Raw genomic sequence first — 19054 nt, 5'->3', positions numbered from 1 at the left:
ATATAAATGTGAACTTGGTGATACCTGCTGAGCTTTGAGTACACTACAGTTCAGGAAAACTCAGACACAGGTCATCTGGGACACTGATCACAGAGCCAGGCTATAGAGGTGCATATTGGTTTCCATTATCACAAAAATATTATTGTAAAAATATAAGACTACCTATACTTGAAACAATTCTAATTTTAGTTTTTAACTGAGCTTACCTTTGGATTCTGATTACCACCGTTTGCCATTTCGTGGTTAGGTTTTCTGGAATTTTTTTCAGTCTCCACAAAGTTAAGTGAAGTACTAAATGCAGGTGCTGATAAACTAGGTATGTAGGCCCTGAGTGGTAATAAAAGAAATAATCAGTTTTAAAAAATTATTTTTAAAAAAGTATCCTTCAAAGAGGTTTCAGCAAGTATAGCCTTTTTACCTTGAGAGCAAGGTAATATTGTTTCAAAGAGAATCTCTACCTGTGAGATTGGGTTTCATACATAAATATTACTTTAAATTTGGTATTAAAAACTCCAAATAGATTAAGAACAGTTCAAGAAATGTATTCTGGTTTCTAATTTTAAAATAAGTTAAGTCTCCCTGTTATAATTTAACAGCTTCAATATCTTAGGCATTTAAGCATGTGGGAAAAGCTTAATCTATTTTAACAGCCAAGTGAAAAACGTAGAATCCTGGCTGCTATTTGTTTCCTTATGAGCACACCCAAGTCTATCTGCTGCCTACTTCTAACAGAAGTGTCTTAGCCTTTGAAAGGTATCAGGAGGCTGGAAGCAGATGTTTCCAGGACGGAGGTGAGGGGTAAAAGGCACAGACTGAGCCCCGCTCTCTGCTGCCAGGAACCTCGTGGCTAAACTGGTGCCATTCAAGTGCAGTAACATCCAATTAACATTTCACGCCTCTTGTCCCATAGGCTTAGGCTATGGATCTCCGATATATACATATGCAAAGAGTTCAGCCAAACAGTAAGCAAAACCTATCAGGCAAATCACAGGTTGCCTGATCTTACAAACACTTTAAAAACCTCTTCTCATCCTTCCATCTCCAACTTTATTGTGGTTGCTATTATCTACTAAAGCATCAAACAGCAATTCTGAAACTCACAGAGCAAAACCATTCCAAGTAACAGCTACTGATCTGATATTAACTCACCTGCTTTCATAGAAGGCTTTAATTGGATTCCTAGTTGGTGTTCGACCTACCAAAATGAATCACACACACATAGTAATCAGTGGACTGGCAACACATACTTTAAAAGATTTTCACATCTAAGCTGACAGTAAGAATATCAAATTTAGGGAACTGAAAAATAAACCTGAACAATTTTACACTTCTAGATGTTTTTAGTTTTAGAATGATGTCAACAAAATGTGACACAAACCTTATTTGACATCTCATTATCATGTGATCATTGACTAGATGCAGCAATATATAAATCTCAATCAGAGACAGTACCTGTCTTCAAGGAGCTCACAATCTTATAATCATGTTCTGTTGGATGACAACATCTGTTAGTGAAATAGGACTGCTCAGCTCAGCTTCATAAGACACTAACTACCCAAAGAAGAAATAACAGGAAAGATCTATATGCTGAAAGCATAGAGTGAAAGCATTCAAGTACTGGGAAAGCAAAACGACTTAGGAGAGAAAACAAGGGTAAAATGAAAATCTGGAATTCCTAGCCTGCACACTAATTTATGATGTACCTATGTATATACATACATTCAGCATGCTACAGAATTAGCCACAAACTTGGTGCAAAAACATCAAACAACTCTATTGAAGGGCCTTTTCTTTAGGAAATAAGTATAATAATGGAGAAAAAAATCTTAAACTTTGTTTCAAAAGGCTTTACTTCATTCAAAATTTCAAGAAAGTATATTTTTCTACAGGAGAATAAATAATAATTTGTTGCTGTTCCAAATAAAAAGTACAAATCATTTATTATTACCTATTGGAATACAATACTAACAAAATTCTACAGGAATAGAAATGAAAAACTTAACTGAGTTAACCGAAATAACATAAAGGAAGTACAAATCATCTGAGAATTGATTTATGGTCCTCCATTAATCCAAGAAACCCACCTTCAAAAGTTTTAAAGGGAATTCAACTGTAACCAAAAGAATCTTAGGTGAAATACCTTGCAGGTCTTCTATTTGTTTTTGTAACTTTACATGCTGCTGAATTAGATCCTTGATTCCCTCAGGGTCATTTTTACAGAGTTTTTGAGCTTTTATGTTTGCTTGCAGGGCCCAGTCATATTCCCCCAGCATAGAAAGAGCAGCACAATAACGATAATGACCCTGTTCCAAAAAGATAAATTCAAATTTTTCTCAAAAATATGCTTAAGTTCAAGAAAATAGGTAAGGAAAAAATATTTTGCTTGAAAACTGATTAGTTACTTAAAATGTTACATTAGGATTCTATCAATAAAATAAATAAAAATGTTAATACCTCTCAGGAAATAAAGTCACCTAAATGAGTTAAATGAGAAGCTACGAATAGTATTCATAATAATTTTTAACAACTGACTAGAGATCAGTGTCTCTTCTTAAGAGATTTTTGTAGCCCCCCCAAAGAAAATAATTCAACCTTTACTGTACGTAAGAAAGAAATACATTATTCTTATGCCAAATTAAGTATAAAAATGATGCATTGTAAATAACTTAATTTTTTTCAAAATACTTTTAGGCAGTAATAGTCTCTAAGTCATTACACTCCCTACACTTCTGAAGTCAAGAGTTTTAGAGCTGGGAGGAACCATCAGCCTGTGCAGTAGTTTTCCAGCCCTGCTGAAGAGCATGGGCACAGATAAGGGGGGCAGCTATTAATTCCATCTTTCTTAATCAGCTTTTAATTATTTTACCTCTAAGTATAGAGTTCTTGGCTTTAAGAAAAGATCCGAAAACCACTGATTTACTCTTAATTCCAATGATCAGGTTGCTTGTTTTATTGCTACAGAACCATAGTTCTCGCTGGTCCCATTTATGCATTTTGGGAAATCTTCTATATCAAGCATGAACATTTTAATCTAGAAAGCTAATGTTACCAAACCAGGGGCTAACTCAGAAAACCCCTCCTGTGGCTACTCCCAAACCAAACTCCCATTTTAGGCACAGTATCCATTTAAGAAGTGATTTACAAGTGAGATAGGCTAGAAACTGGCCTAATGCCACATTTATTTAGAGACAAACCAAAGAACTTGTATCTTAGGACTCCAGGTCCAGAGCTCTTTCCTCTTTACTACACATTTTACAAAGAACATTCTGATTATACGAGAAAATATGAAATCAGAAATAAGTGATCCGTTTAAGAAAGATGTGACTTTCACTAAAAGAAGCCACAAACAACCAAAATACCTCTGTTTATGCAGGTTCAGAGCATATATAATCCTTCTGTGGTGCCCCCAACCCAACCTGTTCCAGGGCATTTCGTAGCCAGGCTCCTCAGGCTCAGACCAAAGATCCCAATTCAGATTGCATTTGCTTAAACTCTGCCTTTCCTCCAAAGGCATAAGATAAAAAAGAGTTCTCACAGATACGCTACAGGACCAAAATTCTATCCACTAAGCATATATCAACTTCAAAGTTTAAATAACTGCATTAAAAAAATCACAGCATAGCAAATTATGAGAGATTATAAACCTTACCTGCTAAATTTGTAAAAAACGCTTCATTTCTTTCTCTTTTTCACTCACCTTTCTCATCTTTCACTGGGTCCTTTTCCCTAAACTCTGAAAAACCCAGTGTAACTTCTATCAGTTGAGAAAGGAGTTTATTCAGCTCTCTCTGCTGAAGTTGTCTGAATGAAGCTTAAATTAAAGGTATCTCAGAAAGTTTCTTGAACCCAATTACATAGAAAGTTTTGCTCTTCTCTGACATTATCTCATTCTCTATCACATACACAGTTCATCTGACTAGCATCCCCTCCTCCTGTGTGCCATCAAGTCCCTACTCCACACAGTAATGACCCCACTAGTGCCCCCGGCTCAACAATGGCTGACAGGGTAGAAGCATAGCTGTGACCCAGGAGACTGGTCAATCCAAATGCACCACTTCCCAGGTCACAGTAATTGATCCACAGGTGGGTACATGGCTCCACCAGGATCAGTCTGAGGCATTCCACAGTCATACTACATAAATACTAACAGAGGCTCTCTCTCCACTAGAATAAACAGTTACTAGTATATCAGTTATTAGGATATCACTTTTACAAAATGAAGCCAAGAGAGCCTATGCTCTAATTACCACTTGTGGTCAAGACGGAGTAACAGGGATTGGATATACCCTCTTGCTTAAAATAAACGGGGACAAAATACATGAAACGAAGGTCTGCAAGACACTGGACATCAGGCAACAAAAGACAGTGATCCCTGAGAGATGAGAAACACAGAAAGCCCTATGATTGCTCCAGCTTACTTAAGGAGAGATTCTAAGCCATAGCACAGGGAGAAGGAACCCAGGGAGAGACCACAGTCTCAGTGAAGACAGAGCCAGGAGTCCAGGAAAGCCAAGGCAGCTCAACTTCACAGGGCAGAAGACCAGAGAGGAGAGAGCTGGACAGAGAACTCCAGAGATCTTCAGAGGGTCTCCCTTGAGTCTTCAGCTGAGTATCAATCAGTACATGCATGCGGGGCAATTACCAGAGCCAGGGAAAGAACCACTTGAAAGACTAAAAGGGAACAGTAGTCAGCACTGACACAGGGCAAGGAATAATTCCTGTTCCCACTGACCAATGCGGAAAACATTGTAATTCATGGAGTATTAAGTACTCAAAAGAGTTTTGCCTCAGTTGTGCAGAAAAAATTAGCCCTAGACCAAATACCACTGTGATATCACCCAACAAAGCTTAAAACAACACTCCAAAGAATCTGTTTCCAAGTAACTTTAATGCATCCCAAAACGAAACTCAAAAGTATTTAAGAAATACAAAAATATTAGTACCAAACAAGGTAAAATTCACAATCTCTGGCAACCAATCAAAAACTACTAGGTATGCAAAGACGGAAAATGTGATCTATAATGAAGAGAAAAAAAATCAATCAGTTGAAAACAATCCAGAAACGACACAGATGATAGAATCAGTAGACAAGGACATTAAAACAGTTATAAATATATTTCATATGTTCCAGAAGCTAAGGGGAAAATTGAACATATTAAGAAAAGACATGAAATATATAAGAAATACTCAATCTGCAATTCTAGAGGTGACTGCTATAGCACTTAGACGAAAAAAAATTAGATGGAAATAAAGGCAGATTAGACACAGCAGAAGAAAAAGACCAGTCAATGTGAGGACAGAGCAATAGAATCTAGGTAAAATGAAACAGACAGAGCAAAAAGAGAAAAAAGATTAAAAACGATGCTAACAGGGAAGCACCACTGAGAAACAGAAAGAAAAATGTGTACAGATCTGGATCTGACCATGCCTGAAGCTGACCCCCTAGACTTTTCAATCACATGAACCAATAAATTCCCTCTTCTACTACTTATGAGTTAGGTTTTGTCACTCCCAAACAAAAGAATTCTAATATACTCCTCAATATTAAAAAGTTCTTGAGGACATTTGTGAGGCTACTGGTTTGTATCCTGTATAACATCAAAAGATAACGCACTTGGAAATGTCAACAAATATCTGTTGGCTACACTGTAAAAATTCTCACTCTTTGGGATACAATGACTCACCCTCTCTTAATCCTAAAAGTACGTGTAGGACTTATATAATATTGTCAATCAGTATACCTCAATAAAAATAAAAAATAAATCGTTTAAAAAATTAAAGCATGTCTATGACAGCTGACATTGTACCAGTCTTCTCTACCTGGAAAGAAGGAAGAAAAAGTGGTCTACCCTCACACAGAAATCTACAGAGTCTCTTCCTATACAGGCTTATATCCTAGAGGAATGACTCAATAGACTCAGATTCATGAAAGAACTCATAAAAGAATGGGGACTTCCCTGGTGGTCCAGTGGTTAAGACTCTGCACTCCCAATGCAGGGGGCCCAGGTTAGATCCCTGGTCAGGGAACTAGATCCCACAAGCCAGAACTAAAGATCCCCTGTGCCACAACTAAGACCCAACGCAGGCAGATTAATTAATTTATTTATTTTAAAATGTCTATTTAAAAATTAAAAAATAAATAAAAGTAAAGAATGCATCTTGCACAGTCTACTCTTGTTTTTGAAGTTTAAAATATCCTTCAATGAACATTCCTTTCTGGTAAAATAAAATGATAAATAAGCTCAATATATAGTTACCAAATTTTCTGAATACTTACTAAGAGTTGTTTTTCATCTACAGAAATACTTTTGCAACCATCAAAAAAATCTCAATTTAAAAAAATGAGTGAACCCACATAAATATAGTCAACTGATCTTTGACAAAGGACAAAGGCCATACAATGGAGCAAAGACAGTCTTTTCAACAAATGATACTGGAACTGGACATCTACATGCAAAAAAACAAATCCAGGGACTTCCTTGGTGGTCCAGTGGTAAGGAATCCGCCTTCCAATGCAGCGGACACGGGTTTGATCCCTGGTTGAGGAACTAAGACCCCACATGCTGCAGGGCAACTAAGCCTGCATGCCGCAACTGCTGAGCTTGTGTGCCTCAACTAGAGAGAGAAAACCCACACGCCACAACTAGAGAGAAGCCCACACGCCGCAACGAAGAGCCCACATGCCACAACGAAGACCCAACGCAGCCAAAAATAAAAATTAACTAATTTAAAAAATGAATCCAGACCTAAAGCCCTCGACAAAAATTAACTCAAAATAGATCACAGACCTAAAACTCCTAGAGGACAGCACAGAGGAAAACCTAGATGATCTTGAGTATGGTGATGACTTTTTAAATACACCAAAGGCATGATCCATGAAAGAAATCATTGATAAGCTGTACTTAATTAAAATTAAAACTTATGCTCTGTGAAAGAAATGTCAAGAAAATGAGAAGGCAAGCCCCAGTCCAGGAGAAAATATTTGCAAAAAATACACCTGATAAAGGACTGTTATCCAAAATATACAAAGAACTCTTAAAACTCAACACTAAGAAAACAACCAATTAAAAAATGAACCAAAGACCTTAACAGACATCTCATCAAAGAAGATACACAGAACTTCCCTGGTGGCGCAGTGGATAAGAATCCACCTGCCAATGTAGGGTACACGGGTTTGATCCCTGGTCCAGGAAGATCCCACATGCCTCGCGTGCCGCAACTACTGAGCCTGCGTGCCAGGCTCCACAACAAGAGAAGCCACCGCAAGGAGAAGCCCATGCACCACAACGAAGTGCAGCCCCCACTTGTCACAACTAGAGAAAGCCCACACGCAGCAACGAAGACCCAATGCGGCCAAAAAAGTTTTTTTAATTTAAAAAGAATCCCTGGTCCAGGAAGATCCCACATGCCTCGCGTGCCGCAACTACTGAGCCTGCGTGCCAGGCTCCGCAACAAGAGAAGCCACCGCAAGGAGAAGCCCATGCACCACAACGAAGTGTAGCCCCCACTTGTCACAACTAGAGAAAGCCCACACGCAGCAACGAAGACCCAATGCGGCCAAAAAAATTTTTTTTTATTTAAAAAGAAAGGAAAAAAAAGATACACAGTGGCAAATAAGCACATGAAAAGATGCTCCACATCATATGTCATCTGGGAAATGCAAATTAAAACAGTAAGATACTGAGCAACTAAGCCCGTGCACCACAACTACTGAGCTTGTGCTCTAGAGCCCGTGAGCCACAACTACTGAGCCTGCGTGCCACAACTACTGAAGCCCATGCGCCTAGGGCCTGTGCTCTGCAATGAGAAGCCACCGCAATGAGAAGCCCATACACTGCAACGAAGAGTAGCCCCTGCTCGCCGCAACTAGAGAAAAGCCCTCGCGCAGCAATGACGATCCAACGCAGCCAAAAATAAATAAATAAATAAAAATTTTAAAAAAAGAACAGCCAAAATTCAGGACACTGACTACGCCAAATGTTGGCAGGATATGGAGCAACATGAACTCTCATTCATTGCTGGTGGAAGTGCAAATGGTGTAGCCACTTTGGAAGGTTTGGCGGTTTCCTAAAAAACTAAACATATTCTTATCGTATGATCCAGCAACCGCACTCCTTGGTATTTACCCAAAGGAGTTGAAAATGTATGTCCACACAAAAACTTGCACATAGCTGTTTATAGCAGCTTTATTCGTAATTGCCAAACCTTGGAAACAATCAAGATGTCCTTCAGTAGGTGAATGTATAAATAAACTGTAGTATATCCAGACAATGTAATATTTTTCAGTGCTAAAAAGAAATAGCTATCAAGCCATGAAAAGACATGCAGGAAGCTTAACTGCATATTACTAAGTGAAAGAAGCCAATCTGAGAAGGCTATACATTGTATGATTCCAACTATAGGACATTCTGGAAAAGGTAAAACTATGGAGACAGTAAAAAGATCAATGGTTGCCAGGAGTTTGGGGGGAAGGATGGATCAGAGGATGTCAGGGCAGTGAAAATACTCTGTATGAACCATAATGGTGGAATACATGTCATTATACATTTATCCAAACCCATAAAACATGGAACACTTAGGGAGTGAACCCTAAGACAAACTATGGACTTTGGGTGATTACGACGCGTCCACGTAGGTTCATCAGTTTTCACAAACGTATAGCCCTGTTGGGGGATGCTGATAATGGGGGAGACTATGCAAGCATGGGGGCAGGGAATTTACAGGAAATCTCTGGACCTTCCTCTTAATTTTGCTGTGAACCTAAAACTCCTCTAAAGAAAATAAAGTCTTAAAAAAAAAAAGTGAATATTTTGTTTGATAAGTTAAGCCAGGAATAAACATTTTACATAAAGTCCTCAATGTAATTAAGAAAGTTTTGAATTTAAGATATATGAAAGATAGCATATGTACTGTGTATATCTAATGGACGTTTCGAAAGAATAAACTGGGAAGGAGGCAATATTCAAATGATTAAGGGTGAAAATTTTCCAGAAATGCTGAAAGACATGAATCCTCAGATTTTAGAAGCCAAGCTATCCCAATTACGATGAATTTAAAGAAAATTCCTCAGACACATTGTGATGAAATTGCCAAACGTTAAAGACAGCAAGATCTTTTAAACACCCAGGAAAAGAAAAGATTACTTACAAAGGAAAAATAGCAGACTTGTCAACAGTGGCAAAAAAAGTCAAAAGAACGTAGACTCAAACATCTGCAAAGAATATTATACCCTGCTGAATTATTATTTAATAACTGGGGTAAAATAAAGCCATTTAAAAAAACAAAAAAAGAAAGTTTTAGTATACTTTTTCTAAGTTGATAATAGATTGAAATAGCAAAAGTTATCCCTGGAAAACCAGTATCATGGTCTAGGTTTCAGTATTATGAACTCTATCATCCATTCGTTCCATAAATTAACTTATACGGCACCTGCCAAATGATCAGCAGAGATTATGTTTCAAGTACAACAGCAACTCACAATGAAAATGGCAACAAGCTCACCACCTGCAAACAGAAGCATATCCAGTGCTGGATTCTCAATTCTATTTTGTCTTTCACTTGCAATGACACCTTGTAAAAGTCACTTTACCCTTCTGGGACTCAATTTCTTCATCTATAACTGAGGCATTGAAAAGTGACTCCAATATTTGGAGGCAGAAGTCCACCTGGAGAATTTTATAATCCCCAGATTCTAATACACTCCTAGGCCATCTGAATCACAATTCGGGGGCTCTGAAATCCTATGATTCTACTCACTCTGGCTTATAAACAAATATGTAAACACTTTTTAAAATCTATAAATATTGGTAAGCCAGTTAACTCATTTTAACCCATTCATTCAACTCATTTATTAAATCAACAAATACGGACTATGAGTGCTTGCTATGTGCCAGGCAGCCCGTCAGGCAGTCCAGATTCAGAAGTGAACCAACCAACCAAAAAACCTGTCCTCAGGGAGCTCACAATGTACTGGAGCACATACAAAAAGCAACACAACTTAAATAACATATATCATATGTTCAATAATGATAAGTGCTAAGAGGGAAAAAAAGTAAAGCAAAGAAAAATAGCAAATGTCTAGGAAGGGGCGGGTTTTGCATTTTAGTAATGTGGTCAGGGAAGGTTTCACAGAGAAGAGAACTTGCAGTGAACAATGAAAGGAAATAAGAGAGCTAGCTCAGGCTCTGGGGAAAGGCACTCTAATTCTAGGCACAGGGAAGAGCAAGTACAGACTGGGAGTGGACCTGGCATGTGTAAGAACAGTGAGGAGGCCAACAGGCCAACAGAGTGGACAAGGGAGAGAGCAGCAGGAGTGAGGTGGGAGAAATAACGGGTGTTAAAGACAGGAGGCTGGTCAGATAGATCCTAGTAATAACTTTGATCAAGCGAAAGAACCGTACTCATCCACTGCTTTATTAATGTATACTTAGGTTATCGGCAGTTCTGTGCCATTAAAACAATACCACAGTGACCAATCTGGTACATCTCACCAGGTGCACATATGCAAGAATGCTTGTGGGGTACACACCCTTGGAATCAATCACGGCACACGCACATCGTAGTGCTCTCCAAGCGGGCTGTGACAAATTCACACCCCACTGGTTTATTGAGAGTTCCCGTTAATAAACACACTACTGATACTCAGGACTATCCATCTCTAACTTTTGCTCATCTGAAGGACTCAACATCACATTGTTTTTCACTTGTGGGTGTACATGTGGGTCTGCTTGAAGGCTATTAGGCTCTATTAGGTTTCTATCTCTTTACAGTTTTAATTACTAGGAAACAGAATATACCTTTTTCTATCGCCCATTCAGGTTTCCTCATCTCTGAAATGCTTGTTTATTTCATTGGCCTGTTTTCTACTGGGTTTCTTATTTATCTTTGTTCTTTGTGTATTCTGAATATAAATCCTATCAGTTATATATGTTCTATATATGACAAACTATCTCCTCCCAAATTATTTCCTTCATGGTGTCCTGACATACAAAAATTTTTAAGTTTGAGATAGTCGAATTCATCAGAGTTTTTTCCTTCACTGACCTGTGCATGTACGTTATTTAAGAAATCCTTTCCCAGCTCAAGGCTATAAAGCTAGTCTCCTACAGCTCCTTCTGGGTTTTAAGTCTCATTTTCCACAGCCAGGTCCTTAATCCATCCAGAACTTGTGGATGCTGTTACCTCAACCCTAAGGGATGCTCACGGCCCCTAGGGACTGCTGTCCTCCTCAGACACATGTGGCCCTTACTGCTGGGCTGCATCTCCTCTCTGATCATGGAAATGAAGATTCCCCTGCCACATTCCTGAGCTCTGCCTAATTTTATCCAGCATTTTTACATACAGATTTACATTCTGTAAACAGATTTTTCACAAAGTTGTACGGCACTATTTGTCCAATGTAAATAAGAAAGAAACCTACCTTTGTCCAATTGTTCTTCAGAATAATAGCTCTCTTTCCATCACCAAGTGCATTTCTAAAAAAAAAAAAAAAAAAATTCAAACTAAAGGCATTATATATTGTATATCTATTTAGACTATAATTTTCCATATATAATCTAGTTTTTAATTTTTTTAATCCACATAATATATGTCCATTATAGGAAATTTGGAAAATACAGAAAAGTAAAACAAAGGGAAAATGTCACCCAGAGTCACAATCACAATTACCCAGGAACAGCTACTTTTAACATTCCAGAGTACTTCCTGCACACAACTATTTACATCTTACCTATGCCTAACTTCTTGTTATTCTTTGTACGGTTTTCTTGGGTACTATTTTTGCAAGTCAGCAAGACTTCTGATCTCGGAAAATAAAACTTCCAGATCTTTCACACAACACATTGGCTAAGCTATAGCGGACAGAGCATGAAAGTTGGGATATGAGATGGGGATTAAGTCCAACTCCATCACTAATTCTCACTGGGGCTGTTAAGAAGTTATTAACCTCTCTGGGGCCACTTTCTCCTCTGTAAAATGAGGCTAATAACTGTGTTCTTCCTGTTTTCAGATACTATGCTAAAGCACAGTGCTTTGTAAACTGTCAAGTACTAAGGTCTAACACCTAGTCTCAGTTTCCTGGCTTCCTTACATTCAATGACCTCCTCCTCTACCCCAGCTCAGCCACCCACCACGCCCTCCCAGGGAACTTTATCACCACTCAAAACTGTTCAAAGCCCAAAATCACTAATTCAGGCATCCCACTCTTTCCCCCATAACCTAGCTCCTTCTATCTTACTTGTCCAACTATTCCTACTATCTCCTCAGGGTGCCCAACGCATTGACTTACCCACTTTCTCTTTTTTTTTTAACTTCCTTATTTATCTAGCTTAAGATTCGTTGGTTCATCATTGCATATTCCCATGCATACAACTTCTTTATACTTCTTTGTCCCTATGTTTACATCTTGCTCTATGGCAAAACCCAACACTGGATCAACCCTGCTTCCTGCTTTCTCCATGACTACATCTAGGGAGCCAAGTACTGCGGGAGAAAATTACACAGCAGAGCACACAGGTAGCACTACTACGCAGGATTCCAACAACCCAAAGGGGCCTTCAACATTGTTAACCAATTATTTCAGACCAAATCATTCTCTAACTTTGTAAAATGATCCTTTCAAACCTTACGTCCTTTCCTCAAACTTCCAACTCCCCCTTCTCTCAGCAGATGAGCTCTGCTTCATTTCAATGAGTAAACTGGAGACATCAAAGAGAACTCTCTCAACTTTCTACAACCAAACTTAAAGACAAACCCACATCTGGCCCTGCCTTTTCTCTTTCACAATAAGTGTCTTCTTCTGGGCTTCCCCGGTGGCGCAGTGGTTGAGAGTCCCCCTGCCTATGCAGGGGACACGGGTTCGTGCCCCGGTCCAGGAAGATCCCACATGCCACGGAGCGGCTGGGCCCGTGAGCCATGGCCCCTGAGCCTGCGCGTCCGGAGCCTGTACTCCACAACGGGAGAGGCCACAACAGGGAGAGGCCCACACACCGCAGAAGAAAAAAAAAATGTCTTCTTCTTCCTTATATGGGCAATTTCTCCACTTGTGCCATATAACTATCCATCCTTACAATATCAATTATCCCTTCTCTCACCTGTAAAATTACCCATTCCTTCTCAAGAATCTACTCCATCAATTTTTTTTATTGTGGTGAAATGTACATAACATACAATTTACCATTTGAACCATTTCAAGTGTAAAGTTCAGTGGCATTAAGTACATTCACACTGTTGTGCAACTTCCTATCAACTTTTAATATGCTCAGATCTCTCTCATCTTTAAAAAGCAAATAAAAAATAAATCTTAAACCCTAAGCAAACACTGTTGGTATTCTACCCAGCAGCTATCCCCTCCTCTACCTGATTACTAGACTTCCACCGTGAGGCTCTACCTCACTACTACAAGATTTAGAGATAATTCCTTATTAGTTTAAACCAATCATGGCAATCCTACTATCCTTTCCATTGACAGGTTTAGGGGTAGTCATGTGACCCAGACCTGAAGGGACTTATCACTCTTAAAAAGAGATTACAAAAAAATAAATAAAAGATTACAAAGAAGAACAAAACTAGGTAACTTACCCTATCAGATAGCAATACCTACTAAAAGGCCAAATATACTTTTCTTTTAATAAAAAATAAAAAGCTATCTAAAGATAGATGATCTAACAAACAGAATAGGATATAGAAATCAGAAACAGATCCTTACACAGTCACCTGAGCTATATGACAAAGATGACACTGCAGTGCATGGAGAAAACATACTCTTAAAAAATGGGGCTGGGTCGGCTGAAGGGGGTCTCTTCGGTACCCCTACAACTAGTGCAGAGCCTGCTGTGTAGAACTGCTCACTGGTTATACATTCGAAGAATGAGTGATGGATGAATGAATAACTGTGTCCTCCACATCTACATGCCTGAGGCAGAGCAGAGGCAGCAGCATAAAGAGGGTGGGGGGCTGCGAGCAAGTGGAGAAGCTAAAAAGGCTTCCTCCTCCCCCTCCCCCTCCTCCATCCATCCACCCATTTCTTGTGCATCTACTACATGCCGGGCACTGTGTTACGGACACAATGTGGACAAGCTGGACACGGCCCTGCCCTCTTGGGACTGACATTCTAATGGGGAGACAAGACAATATGGGAACAAATAACTAAGTGATTTCTAAGCCACATGAAGACTACTGAGGTGGAGAGAGTGAATTTTCAGGAAGAAGGGTCAGGGCAGGCTTCTACAAGGAGGTGATATTTGTGCTGAAACTCAAATAAAGGGAGGGAGGGAGCCCTGTGATACCAGGGAAGAGCGTCCCAGGTAGAAGGGACAGACAGTGCACAGGGTCTGGGGCCGAAAGCGGGGCAAGCAAGCAGAGGGGAGGGGGTGACAGCAGAGGCCACAGAGGTAAAGAGAGGAGGGCGTAGGGATGGGAAGGGTTCCTGGGTTGGGGGCCTGAGGACCTGCGAGAGCTGGAGGCGAGGGCAGAGGCCTGTCGGTCTCCAAGGGCAATGCTGACGGATTCGGGGCAGCGAAGAGAAATAAGGCTGTCTCATCAGAGCTGGCTTTGGAAGCCTCAGGGCCAGAGGCAGTACTGGGGGAGAGGACCAGACCCAGGGGAGGGGGCTCCAGAAAAGCAGCCCAAGAAGCAACGGATGGGCAGGTTTAAGGAGGTGGGTTCACTGTGGTGGGAGCTCAGAGTAGGGGATTCTGGGAAGCAGAATTAGCTGCAGGCAACGCCAGGATTGCAGAGAGGTGAGAAGCAGACTGATCCCCACTCACAGGCTCTCCAAGGAGCCTGGTGTGGGAGTCGGGGTGTGGGGAGGGCCCTATTCTGGCCTGGTCCCTCAGAGGCAGGGCTGCAGTGGGAGCCCTGCTCGCTTGCCCTGGGATAGCAGCCCCACCAAGGCTGGCCCTGGCGTGGGGGGCGGTCTTGGGCCCAAGAAAAAAGAAAAAAAGAAAAAGAAGGAAAAAAAAATGGGGCTGGGTCAACTGGACATTCATATGAACCTTGAACCCTACCTCATACAAAATACAAAAACCAACTCCAAATGAACAATAGATTTAAATACCAAAGTTAAAAAATCAAGCTTTTAGAAGAACAAAGAACATTTTGTAGAGTAGGCAAAGATTATAATCAGAACACAGGAAGTGCTTACCACAAAGGAAAAAATTGATAAATTGTACTATATTAAAATTACTACTTCCACTTGCGAAAAGAAAACATAAAGAGCAAAAAGGCAAGCCACAGTGTCAGAAGGTATTTGTAATACGTATATTTGACCAATGACTCATATCCAGAATTTTTTTAAAAAAACCTCCTACTAATGAATAAGACATTCAACTCAAAAGAAAAAAAAATAGCAAAAGACTGAAGATTCAAACAGGCACTTCACAAAAGAGAATATCTGAATGGTCAATAAGCATGTGAAAAATGTTCAACTTAAATCTCCTAAATCAACTTAAGGAAATGCAAATTAAAATCACAGCACTGGATCACTACACATCCAGCAGAATGCCAAAATGAAATGACACAAAAGAAGAAGTGTTAGTGAGGATGTGGAACTAAAACTCTCATATGCTGCTGGCAGGAGCGTAAAACGATACAACCACGGGTGTGCTTATGTTCAGTGTGCTACAGCTGAACATAAGCACACCCTCCTGTCCCAGCAGTGCCACTCCTTCATTATATACTTAACAGAAATGAAGACATGTGTTCACAATGACACCATCTAGGTCAAGTACTAGAAACTACCCAAATGCCCATCAACACGAGAATGGATAAAATGTGGTATATTCATGCAATAGATGAACACTTCACAACTCCATGCAACAATATGGATCTCAAACACAATGCTGAAAACCAGACATAAAAGAGCACATACCACATGATTCTGTTTATATTACACAAAAGCAGGCAAAACTAACCTATGGTGTCAGAAGTCAGGACAGGAGTTATCCTGGGGGGAGGAAGTAGGTAGTGACAGAAGGAGGAACAGGGGTGACTTCTGGGTTACTGGGGTTGTGATCTGGGTGCTAGGTATGGTCGTTTGGTTTCTGAAAATTCAACCTATACACTTATGAACTATACATTTCTCAGTGTATGTACTAAGGTTTTAGTTTTGAAGATTACAACAGTCATCCTTCTGCTGGAGGCTGTAACGTCCAGTGTGGTATCTGAATTACAGTAGCCATCCCGCCATCCTGAGGGGGCAGCTTGAGGTCCAAGTCATACAGTGGGGCTGGAAAAAAAAAAAACCTAGGTCTTTGATGACATAAACACACAACCTCAGAATCACCTTCTTCTGGAACTCCTGAATAAGGTAAGTTTTCTTCACCATTTAAACCAGCTGAATAAGAGACTTCTGCTATTTGCAGCCAAAAAACATCTTAATGCAATGGCAAACCTCTTCTGTTCCTCACTGCCTCTCTCCCAGAACACCTTTAACGGCTGCCTATGCTAGCTGCTCCATTTCCTCACCCTCATTTCTCAACCCACTCCAGCCCAGCATCTGTTCCAAGCTTCCCACTGACTGCTCTCCCTATGGTAAAAGAGATCCATAGAACTAAATCCAAATTCCAAATGGCTTCTCAGCAACAGGCAGTGCTGGCTACTCTTTCACTTGCTTCCATGATCCCACACTTACTTTCCTCCTACCTCTCTGGCCACCTCGTAAAGTCTCCTGTGCAGGTTCATCCTTCTCTAATTGGCCACTGTTTGTGTGCCTCAAAGCTCGGTCCTACTTCCTCTTCTAATCTCGACCCTGCCCTCTCTAGACTAGCGGGTCTCAAACCTGGCTGCACACTTGTACTACCTGGGGGGCTTCTAAAAGCCCAGTGCCCAATTAATTCAATCAGAACTTGGACTGTAGCCTACAAAACCCTCCTTGGTCTAGCCCCTGACAACCTCTCCCCCTCCTTCTCTGTATTCAGACACACTAGTAATTCCATGAACACAACATGCTGTGCTCGCTTCGGCAGAACATAAACCAAAACTGGAATGCAATGTGCTCCTTCCCACACTGCTGGTCCACTGTCTAGAACACAGGGACTATGTCTGCTTTTGCTCATTTCTAACATACCAGTGTTTAATGTTATTTATTATAATAAACAATACTATAATACCTATAATATATAATATTATATTGCTATTATAATCACATTTTAAGTATATTTATTAATATATAAATGTATATTAAATGTATATTAACATTTTCATATTTACTAGCATTTGACCACATTCGTCTATGAAAGCGAAGAGGGCGGAGTAAATGACGTCGTGTTACTGCTCATCCAAGTCACTGTAGCCCAGGGTCCAAACACTCTGGAGGGCAGGCCTGACTTTAGCAGCAGAAATACCCCAGCATACATCTATGAAAACAGGAAAACCCCAGAGATGCAACCCAGTAGTAAGTGTACTGGACAGAGAGTAAGAAACAGAGCTCTAGCATAGATGCTCCAATTTATTACATGTTACACGGGAAAGTGTATTTCTCCAGTCCCCACCCCTATCTAGTTCCTCACATACAATATGTTACATTTTGCCCTAAATTATGTTATGAAAAAACACTTATTTCCCCCTCCTCTAGCTTCCATGTGGATTTGCTAGATTAATCACTAGTGAGCTCTCTCCTCTCCTAAACCTAACTTTTCCCCGAGGGAATAATAACTTATCTAATGGTGGGGGAGAGGCATCAATCATATGGGGCTTAGCCTCTTCTTTTTCTTTCTTTGGGACCTTATCTTAAACAGCAACATAACACCAGATTCCCTTCTCCTCCAAGGTTAAAGTTCACGAGGGCCCCTGTTACCTGGTTCTGTCTGTGACATGGGTGAACTAATAATAAGTCACTTGGCTATCAGACTTAAGGCCCGGTTCTCCAACAACTGTATTACTAATGGAGGCGAGACTGCATCACCAATTGTCTTCTGCTTCCATCTCTTAGGTAATTCTGGACTTGGGAGGGGAAGGAGATGCCATTAACTAACTCTCTCAAACCACAACATATAAGTATGTAAGAACTTTGAATACCACAAAAGAATTACTTCTCCCCCTACTGTAAATCATCACTTTCAGGGCCTGACCAGACCACAAAGAAGTAACAATATTACTCCCCAAGGTTCTCCATCTTACAATGAAACAACAAAAGCAGGATTCAGATATAATGTCAGTTACTGTCAAATATGCAGTGACTATTAACCATTGACTGAATAAACACATATATTTTAAATCAAAAGTTAGTGTCTGGAATTAAAATTACATATGCTCTTTCATCCAAGTAAAATACATTTTTATCAGGAATTTATCCTACATATATATATATATACTTGCATCTGAGTGTAGAATGTAAGTAAAAGGATATTCCTGTATATAATTTTTAAAACTGGAAATAAGCTATATTCTAATACAAACTATTTCACTGAGTAAAATACTATGCAGCCGTGAATAAAAACTAGGGTAGATCTCTATATTCACCGATATGCAACAACTCCAAGATTTAAACATTAAAAGCATCAAGACGTACAACAGGGTGTATAATATGCTCTTATCCATGTTAAAAAAAAAAAAAAAGGACATATACCTTAGACTGAACAAACAAAATGCCTTATTCTGATTTATAAAAGCAACTTCATTTGGTTCAATGTAATAAGTGCTAGTATAGTCATGAAATATCAGTATCATGGAAATACACAAGGATCTAAAAGAAAGGAATTAGGGCAGGGGTCTCAGCTGGGCAAGAGTTTTCAGCTTATCCTTCAGTACTCAACTTTTTATGATGTGCATTTGTTACTGCTTTTTAAAAAGGGGATGCACCCCAAAGAAGACTGAAAACATAACTCTTTCCTTCAAAAGGAAATTCAGCGGGCTTCCCTGGTGGCGCAGTGGTTGAGAGTCTGCCTGCCGATGCAGGGGACGTGGGTTCGTGCCCTGGTCTGGGAAGATCCCACATGCCGCGGAGCGGCTGGGCCCATGAGCCATGGCCACTGAGTCTGCGCGTCCGGAGCCTGTGCTCCGCAACGGGAGAGGCCACAACAGTGAGAGGCCCGCGTACCGCAAAAAAAAAAAAGCA

General features: G+C 40.1%; 1 protein-coding gene and 1 non-coding gene across 5 annotated transcripts in view; one reads left to right on the top strand and one right to left on the bottom strand.

Moving 5' to 3' along the window:
- TTC3 (tetratricopeptide repeat domain 3) overlaps positions 1–19054 on the bottom strand; it is a 132657-nt gene that overhangs the window by 88633 nt on the left and 24970 nt on the right. For all 4 annotated transcript variants that reach the window (XM_024758265.1, XM_024758267.1, XM_024758266.1 and 1 more), the window contains 4 exons: positions 11420–11474; positions 2141–2303; positions 1150–1195; positions 207–327 (listed from right to left, as the gene is read on the bottom strand). In XM_024758265.1, coding sequence (XP_024614033.1) covers positions 207–327; positions 1150–1195; positions 2141–2303; positions 11420–11474 — 385 coding nt within the window. The remainder of the gene's footprint in view (positions 1–206; positions 328–1149; positions 1196–2140; positions 2304–11419; positions 11475–19054) is intronic.
- On the top strand, positions 5955–6027 carry TRNAG-CCC (transfer RNA glycine (anticodon CCC)). Its single transcript has one exon. It is a non-coding gene; the product is annotated as a tRNA-Gly (tRNA).

The sequence above is a fragment of the Neophocaena asiaeorientalis genome, unplaced genomic scaffold (genome assembly GCF_003031525.2).
Source record: "Neophocaena asiaeorientalis asiaeorientalis breed wild unplaced genomic scaffold, Neophocaena_asiaeorientalis_V1.1 scaffold45, whole genome shotgun sequence".
Taxonomy (NCBI): Eukaryota; Metazoa; Chordata; class Mammalia; order Artiodactyla; family Phocoenidae; genus Neophocaena; species Neophocaena asiaeorientalis.
The sequence above is the reverse complement of the archived record's forward strand: the minus strand, read 5'-3'. Positions and strand labels throughout refer to the sequence as shown.